This window comes from Lampetra fluviatilis, chromosome 1, assembly GCF_964198595.1.
Source record: "Lampetra fluviatilis chromosome 1, kcLamFluv1.1, whole genome shotgun sequence".
Lineage (NCBI taxonomy): Eukaryota > Metazoa > Chordata > Hyperoartia > Petromyzontiformes > Petromyzontidae > Lampetra > Lampetra fluviatilis.
Window position 1 is genome coordinate 35,898,121 of NC_136275.1, and position 9,112 is coordinate 35,907,232.

The 9,112-nt window shown below is 51.6% G+C and overlaps 1 protein-coding gene across 1 annotated transcript; it reads right to left on the reverse strand.

The window, feature by feature from the left end:
- On the reverse strand, positions 1–8,385 carry LOC144935139 (actin, cytoplasmic 2-like). Its single transcript, XM_078861586.1, has 6 exons — positions 8,286–8,385; positions 5,190–5,346; positions 4,147–4,386; positions 2,108–2,546; positions 1,666–1,847; positions 1–1,401 (listed from the first exon to the last, which is right to left on the reverse strand). The coding sequence occupies exons 2-6, from the start codon at positions 5,313–5,315 to the stop codon at positions 1,258–1,260; spliced, it is 1,131 nt and encodes a 376-aa protein (XP_078717712.1). The 5' UTR covers positions 5,316–5,346; positions 8,286–8,385; the 3' UTR covers positions 1–1,257.
- Between the last annotated feature and the right edge of the window lie 727 nt (positions 8,386–9,112).

Below are 9,112 nucleotides of genomic sequence, written 5' to 3' on the forward strand. Positions count from 1 at the left end.
AATCTTTGCAAACGTTTATTATTTCCAACTTACAATTTGCATAGTCTCATGCACTGGAGCATTGGTCAGACAAAGAATCTCATGGTTTCCGCAGTCAAATTTTACAATACACGTTTAAAGGCGAGTAACAAAAAATAACTTTCGGCTACAAAAATGTACATCAGGTTTTTTTTAGGATTCAAAACAAAAACCAAGAAAATAAAACAAATTTGGAGCTGCTCACATTGACAGTCGGGCGGGGGGGCACCTACAGAGGGCTGCTCAGTGGATGGGGGGGGGGGCAGTTTGCCCCCCTTGTTCTTGCAAGAGGCCTCCCCCTTAAAGTGGCACTGCCACCCCCAAACCTCGCCCCACCCCCATGAACCTCTGGGCAGCCCTGGCTGCATGACGTTGCCCAAACAGCAGGTTCATAAACATTCAACAGGGAGATGAATTTGCATTTACTACAACTTAAATACTAATTCAAATAATAACAAATAAGAATAACAGATAATAAAACAAAGACACAGCTTTACAAAAATCGTATTGATGATCGGTCATCGTCAGCTGGCATCGCCATTCCTCTCACGCTCACTAGGGGTTGCCACCTCCCGGGTTCCAACCAGGATGGGTACACCACGGGAGGAAGAATAATAAGCGCATCAACGCTGCACATGGATGTGTCGTCACAGAGTGCTGCGTTGTTGGTTGTGATGCAACCGACAAACCTGGACGTTTAATGTTCCGGGGACTGCTACTAACCCCACTCCACCCCCAACCCATAAAAATGGATCAATGGTCCTGGTAAAGATTTGCTTTTCAACCAGGATAGGTGGCAACCCTACCTCCAACAAGCCTCCCTAACACACACCCCCCCCCCGCCCACATTTAAAAAAAGCAGTGAGTTGATTTGGACTACCACTATCTGCTGACATTGTCAGGAGTGGGTAGAGGGGATACGATGGGGGTGGGGCAGTGGAAAGGGCAGTTTCCAGTAACATTTTTGGCAGAGACGAAAAACCCTCAAAACGGCAGCCAAACCGCCAGCCACCAACTTTCCACCAAATCTGCGGTTGTCACTTTTCCCCCCACTTTAAAAAGCAAAAGCGAAAAAACCATTTCGGCAGAAAGTTTTTTTCCCGTCACAATGTCAAATTGGGTGCCGGGGGCCAAAGGGGGAGGGGGATGGAGCGGGTGAGGGGGGGCATTGCGTTTGGAGAGATGGGGGGGGGGAATAACAGGATGGGTGGCTCTTTGGTCCGCTGTGGCGGTGCCCGTCTAGAAGCACTTGCGGTGGACGATGGAGGGCCCAGACTCGTCGTACTCCTGCTTGCTGATCCACATCTGCTGGAAGGTGGACAGCGACGCCAGGATCGAGCCTCCGATCCACACGGAGTACTTGCGCTCGGGGGGAGCGATGATCTGCGAGAGAAAAAGACAGCGGCACGGCAAGCAGCGGTTAGCGATTGGTTCAATCGGCACATTCGGGATTCTCGCCACCGTTTAGAATGACGTCGCTTGTAATGGGACCAGCTGGGCACGGAGGTGCAGGCAAGTACATGGAGTGGTACTGCAGCAGAGCCACGCGATCAATCGGCATTGGGCCCCCCCCTCGCGGTGCACAGAATGGAATCGGGCCCCCCACATCCCCAGCACGAGTCTCCAGGGGTCGGGGGTCAGTAGTACCTTGATCTTCATCGTCGGGGGCGCCAGGGCGGTCACCTCCTTCTGCATGCGGTCCGCGATGCCGGGGTACATGGTGGAGCCTCCGGACAGCACGGTGTTGGCGTACAGGTCCTTGCGGATGTCCACGTCGCACTTCATGATCGAGTTGTACGTCGTCTCGTGGATGCCGGCAGACTCCATGCCTGTGTGGCGAGGAGGCGGGGAAGGACACACGCAAGCAGGGTTGAGACTCGAGGGCGCAGCGCAAAAAATAAATGTCATAGCCTCATGTGGTCCACCCAAAGTCAAATTGGAACTGCTCTAGGGTCCGAGCTTACTTTCCTTGCTTGGAGGCATCAAAAGCTACAGCTCTGATGAGACCAGCAATAGGAGGGGAGGGGGGCAGGGGGGGTTAGTGGGCACACACAAACTCCATTCACTGCCGGCCGAAGGCCCAGCTCACCGAGGAAGGACGGCTGGAAGAGAGCCTCGGGGCAGCGGAAGCGCTCGTTGCCGATGGTGATGACCTGCCCGTCGGGCAGCTCGTAGCTCTTCTCGAGCGACGAGGACGACGCGGCGGTGGCCATCTCCTGCTCGAAGTCGAGCGCCACGTAGCAGAGCTTCTCCTTGATGTCACGCACGATCTCACGCTCGGCCGTCGTGGTGAACGAGTAGCCGCGCTCCGTCAGGATCTTCATCAGGTAGTCGGTGAGGTCGCGACCGGCCAGGTCGAGGCGCATGATAGCGTGGGGCAGCGCGTAGCCCTCGTAGATGGGCACCGTGTGCGACACGCCGTCACCAGAGTCCATCACGATGCCGGTGGTGCGGCCGGACGCGTACAGAGACAGCACGGCCTGGATGGCCACGTACATGGCCGGGGTGTTGAAGGTCTCGAACATGATCTGTGTGGGGGAGGGAGAGGAGAGAGGAGACCCATTTGTTAGAATGCGCAAAAAATGTATCACGAGATCAACTTATGAGTTTTTGGTCGCAAATTTACTACGACGTCAACGAAACTGAACGGCATCAGCGAACCCCCACGTCCTGTTCGGCTTGGTCCTCTCCGCCATTGCCCGAGGTTTCCCTCCCACGTTGTACGAACTCACTGATTGGCCGAAAAACTTTCAAATTACAAAAAACCCAAACGCAGTAGGACTCGCCTGATAAAGTCCTACGACTCCATGGTTTTCCTGGATAAATACCGTACAAGTACAATTAAAGTTGATTTTTTAGTGCAATGCCGAACCGTGTCCACCAGGTGGCGAGACAACTCTGCTGTTAGCGTCGTTGTGAACATGCTGGGTTGTCGGTTTAAAAAAAAAAAGATTTTTTTTTACGACGGCTCAACCCATTATTGGTTATAAATTAACTAAAAATCAAGCGTCATTTGTGGAGAACAAGATGGGAAAAAAGCTGGCAAACAGGTCTCCCCTCATATCTCGCCACAAAAATCTATAAAGGATTTTCTTATATCGCTTCATGGGAGTGCATTTCAGGAGCAAGCAAAACTCTGGACCGGTTTCGACATGCAGCATCTCATCAGCAGAGCCTCGGGTTGTAAATAAATAATGATCAATACTATAGGCCGTTTGGTTCCTTCTGCTAAAAAAAGGACTTTAGACTGTACAATTAAAGTTTTTGCGAGTGCCGACAGCCGGCCAAAGCCCAAAACACGTGACCGAGTTAAAAGAAATTACATTAGATTACTGGGCAATTTGCAAAACCCATGCGTAATGTAGTTTCCCCCCCCCCCTCAAGATCGGAGGCACAAACTTCGCAATTGTTCACAGCAAGGTCCCGTCCACTCGAGGTTAGTCAAGAGAATGACAAAACGCACACGAGGAGAAGGGCACGAGTAAAGTTAAAGGAGATGGATGCACACGGCAAACAAAGGAGGCAAACAACATTGAACAATCAACAGCAGGCAAATCAAAGTGGGGAAAATGAAACCTTGATGTAGAAAGGTAGGTCACAGTCAGCCTGGAATCTGCAGAGACCCAAGGAGGTAATAAGGAACAAAAACAACGATCAGTGGCAAATGGGTCTGCACACAGCCCCCTGCTCAATCTACTGCTGAATGAGGGCCTCCTCATAACCATGTTAGGGTTTATCACTTCCATCACGCTGCTCAGTGGGAGTTGGCGATGGCGACGCAGGAGCATGGAAGCTCTACACAGTACTGCTCACAAAGCCTGCGTCCAACTATGACAAAACTCCTCATTTCGCAAGCCTAGAAAGGCCACGAAAAATGGCAGTAGGGAAAACCCGGAGCGTCCATGTGGAGGGCATAGGCCAGGGTAGTTCCTACACAGCATTCTTTTTGTGGCAAAGAATAATTGCCGCTCAGCCAATTCAAAGGGAGACCTGGGATCTGCCAAAAGTGGGCGTATGAAAAAATGGGCTATTTGCCACGCTGCATTCTTCATCTGGGCCTACCAGGGGGAACCTCCGGACGGTCCTGGGACCACTGTCAATCCAGTCAAAAACTCCCCCTGGGCTCACCTGGGTCATCTTTTCACGGTTGGCCTTGGGGTTGAGGGGGGCCTCAGTGAGCAGGACCGGGTGCTCCTCGGGCGCAACGCGCAGCTCGTTGTAGAAGGTGTGGTGCCAGATCTTCTCCATGTCGTCCCAGTTGGTGACGATGCCGTGCTCGATGGGGTACTTGAGGGTAAGGATACCACGCTTGCTCTGTGCCTCGTCACCCACGTACGAGTCCTTCTGGCCCATGCCGACCATCACGCCCTGTAGGGAGGGAGGAAAACGCGACACGCACACGGTGAGGATTTGGGTAAGAAGCGTTTGAGGGTATTTGGGGAATTTGATTTGATGCATGGTGATACCAGGGCGTTCTGCAGAGGGTGGGGCATTGAGCGAAAATAATTTATTATAGCTATTGTATTGCCGCTCTAAAGTGGAGGTTGGTGGTCTTTGAAGACATCCTACCTCTAGCCCTATGTGCCCTGCTCACCTATACCACTGCTGTACACCCACAACCCAAACCCCGTCGGAGAGGGAGGGGTCTAAAGGGCATGTGGGGAGGGACCCGAGGAAGGGGTGGGGCCTAAGGAGGAAGGGGCTGGGTCTACAAAAGTGGAACTTCCTTGTCGATTTAAGGTAAAGTAGAATCAAATACGTGCACCAGGAAGCTGCTTAACTTTAGTGATGCAGATGTTGCGGGCAAACTGGCATCCTTCAAAATTGCAGAGGAAAGTCTCGGGGGCTGAGAGTGTGGGCGCATGTAGGCCAAGTGGGTGGACAAATTCATGTGTGTGGATGGGGCGAGGGAGTAAGTGTGGGTGACGGCGTGAAAGTGCCTGTGCGTGCACATGCCTGAGCGTGTGTAGGCTGGCAGGTAGGGCTCAGCGTTTAGAGTGTGCGAGTTTGCCAAATGTGGGCGGATGGTTGAATGGGCGAGAGAAAGTGCGTGGCTGGGCGTGTGAGAGCTAATTCGCAGCAAGGGCACTTAGTGGGTGGACTGGTTGGGCGAGGGAGCAATCCAGCAGGCCAGATTTTTTTTGAGGGGGGCGGGGGGGGAGAGTCCTCACCTGGTGGCGGGGTCGCCCCACGATGGATGGGAAGACTGCACGGGGTGCGTCGTCCCCGGCAAAGCCGGCCTTGCACATGCCGGAGCCATTGTCCACCACGAGCGCTGCGATCTCATCGTCCATCATAGTGCCGGTTGATCGGTGCTAACCACAAGAGCTGTGTGGACACAAACACAATGGAAAACATGATAAGCATTTGTTGCAAATAGATGGATAACAAAAAACACAAAGATGCCATGTCATAGACTTAAGACTATTGTAAAGGTCCTGTTCGGGATGCCGGCACACGAGGGCGTGGGTGGCCAACATCACGGCCATCACTTCACGTCTGCCTACTGGCGATGTTGTTGGCACATTGCTCGAGTTGCGTACTCATTTGAGGCCGAGTCAACCCAGTGGAGGCCCAGGATCTGATCAGATAATCGGTCACCAATGCTGGCCGCGAGTGAGATTCGAACTCGGGTTGCCGGAATCGGTATAATGCACTTTTTTTTAATCCAGTTTTCATGCCTGTGGATATAAACTAATTTTGCCGATGTAGTTTGTAACCACCGGGCAAGCGGCCACACGATGCTGATTAAAACACAAGGGGTTGTTAAAAAAAATCGTATGCTAAATTTGCATACTAAAAAAACGGCACCGTTTAAAAATCACTGTACACCAAAGCAATTATGGTGTTAACGAATGATACCCGGCGATTAGACGACCTAACCATTAAGTTGCAATCGCTACTTTAAATATATTTCATTTATAAATGGCCGCCATGAGCAAAAGGGTTAACGGCAGTTATTTTAGATTTCCTTTAAAAAAAGTTACATCACCGATTAATGTGTAAAGCTTTTTTTATCACATGCCGCATTTGGTGCGTATACCGGTGGAGCATGAAGAAAACTAAAATCTACAGCTGGAATTATTTCGTTAAAAAAAATCGTAGTCCACCAACTCGTGGTCGACTACTCGGGGGGCCTTGATAAAAGGGCGGGAAACCGCCTCCAGGCGACGCCCAGTGGTGACGTCACCAAGCCCCGCCCACCACATGGTCCAAAGATTCCAATAATCGAACCCGATAATCGGCGGAACGCCATTGGTCGAATTATAATAATCAGCTCCTCGTATATAATTACACGACACAATACCGTCGACCAAACTAAATAAACGTCAACGCCCCGTAGTGAAAAGCATTTACTAATAATAATAAATTCGCCCAACTATTTAAAATAACTCTCGTTTAATAAAAATGGGATTTTATTTTACATATATAATTATTAGGCTTCTCGAAGTATCAAGGGCCACTTCTTCAAAACGTCATCCGTTTATATATTCCTAAGTCTACACGGCATGGATGATTTTTGTTATCTGCGAAACACCAACATCGCCACAGCATCGCAATCCCCCCAAACACTTTTAAATTAAAACATGGATCAATAATACTTTACCTCGACACCAATGAATAGGCAAACGCACAAAATGGAGAAAACCCTCCCACGTGGTCACGCGGTTCAATTTTTGTATCGAGCAGCTTTGGGGTGCGGTCGCCGAGCCGTGAGCCAATGGGATCGCAGCGTTTCTCGATGTGCCCTTATATGGTAACAATGAGTCAGAGCCACGCCCGAAACGTCGAAGGGGAACACCCCCACCCACCCACCCCACCACTTTAGGCTCAAAAAAAAAGCTTATGGATCTCATTAGCGGAACTCAAACCCAAAACCCATTCCTAACATTTTATATTTATTATTATTGCACAACCACGAACAACGCCCCGAAACTGGGGCGTCGGGTTGGGGCGGATCGAGGTTTGTAGAGCAGTTGAAGGTTCGTACAATAATTGGTGGCTTCCATTAACAGCCGGATTTGGTAGCGGATATCATTACCACCCCACCCCTTCTTCGCCTTTACTTCCTTCTGCTAGATTCGAATTGCAAGTCGCAATGTCTGCTCCTTCGTCTAAACAACCGCCATAAAATCTGCCTTCCAAGTCTCATCTTCGTGCACAAGCCAACACGTCCTTTATAAAAAAAAAATGGACCGCCATCACAGTCCACCAACAAGCACCATCATAATCCGTCTGGCTTTCGGGGCTTACGAATTCACCGTTACTGGGGGGGTGGGGTGGGGCGGGGAGGTTTGGCGTCCAGCAAAATCAATATTTGCCAAGAAAAAAACGGTTGGAACCAAAGTCCTGGCTATTGGTTACCGGAATAAAGATGGGGGCATGTCTGCCCAGGGCGGCGGGGGGGGCATGTCTGCCCTGGGGTTGGCAGGGAGAGTAGGGCGAGGCTGGGTGGGGGGGACAGCGCCCCCCCCCCACATCTGTAGGGAGCGAGCGAGCGAGCGGCTCCTCCACCCGGCACGAGACGTGACCGGCATTGTAATCGCGCTCGGTGCCATCTGCACTGCGCACAGAATCCGTCCAATCGGGAGGCGCCCGGGCTTGTGTGCCCTTCACGGACACCGACCGTGGCACCAGAATTCATCAATTTCACAATCGTCGCCATCAGCAGCAACTGCTGCTGTTGCTATGGCATCGGCAGTTGCGCAAGCGGCCATCGAAAGATTTAGCGGTTTCATCGGCAGATTTAAGTGGGGGCATCACTTCGCGTTCGCATAATCGTGGGCTGCCATTATCGCTAGCCGTAGGACAAGCAGCAAATATATTTTTACGCGTTCCCGATGCACTCGTTCGATCAGAACACCGATATTTATGGAATGCAAGAAGCCGGACGAAAGATTTCGTCGATTAAATCGAGCGAGTTAAGAACGTTCATCTTTTAAAAAGCGTCAATTGCATGTGTATGCGTTTAGACGGAAATATAACACTACACCAGACGCAATTCAATCAGGAAAAGAAAAAAATCATTTCAGACAGGCGAGCAGACAGGACAATCGAACCGAGAAGCCGGATGGTCAAAAAGATAGCCAGCCAGAGAGAAAGACACGCAGGTAATTAGGACGTATAATCCGACAGACGGGCCAGATAATCCGACACATAGCAGCAAGCGGACTTGGAATGATAATAAAAAACACACAGGCAAGACGATTGTCGCAAGGCAGTTTAGACATTCGAGAGAAGGGAGCGGCTCAGATCTGGCGTCTCACCGTGATGAGAAGGAGGTGCGGCAAGTCCGTGCGAGCGGATCGAGTGGGTAGAGCGCTGGGTGATGCGGCTTTGTGTCGCACGCGCTTTTAAAGAGGCGACCGGGCTTACGAGGCTGCATAAATACCTCCTTATACGGGCATGCATAGCCAGCAGCTCTCCCCATTGGATATTGAATCTCCACATTGCTAAACTAACCCCAAGTCACCCTCCCTTCTCCCTTCCCCCACCCCCCACCGCCTTTACCACCGCACACACGCACACGCATCCCTCCCACCACACTTCTTCTCTTCCTCTTCCTCCTCCCCCCCCATCACACACTCACGCAAAGGTTCCCCGTAAAGCCCGGCACAGACTTTTGGGGCAAGTGCTGTTAGCGAGCACCTATGAAGGCCAGAACGGCACGCGAGGGGGTGGGTGGCCAGCACCACGCCCGGCCGCCTTTGTGTCTCCATAGTGGCGATGTTTTTACGCACCGCATCAGGTACTCATTTGAGGCTGAGTCGACCTAGGGGTGGCCCAGAACCGGTTCAGATCATTGTCACTGGTGTTGGCCGTTAGTGGGAATCGAGCTCGGGTCGCCGGGTTTGTAGCGCAGCGCGCTAACCGCTACACTACCGCTCCCCACACACACAAGCATGCACACACACAGGCACACACACAAGCACGCACACACAAGCACGCACACACAAGCATGCACACACACAGGCACACACACACACACAAGCATGCACACACAGGCACAAGCACGCACACACAAGTATGCACACACAAGCACACACACACAAGCATGCACACACACACACAAGCACGCACACACACAAGCACC

Bases quoted from the DNA above. Each gene is read 5' to 3' on its own strand.
- LOC144935139 (XM_078861586.1), bottom strand. From the start codon at position 5,315: ATGATGGACGATGAGATCGCAGCGCTCGTGGTGGACAATGGCTCCGGC. The intron at 2,547-4,146 runs GTGAGCCCAGGG...TCCCCCACACAG, and splicing joins ACCGTGAAAAGATGACCCAG to ATCATGTTCGAGACCTTCAA. The intron at 1,848-2,107 runs GTGAGCTGGGCC...CTCGCCACACAG, and splicing joins CTTCCAGCCGTCCTTCCTCG to GCATGGAGTCTGCCGGCATC.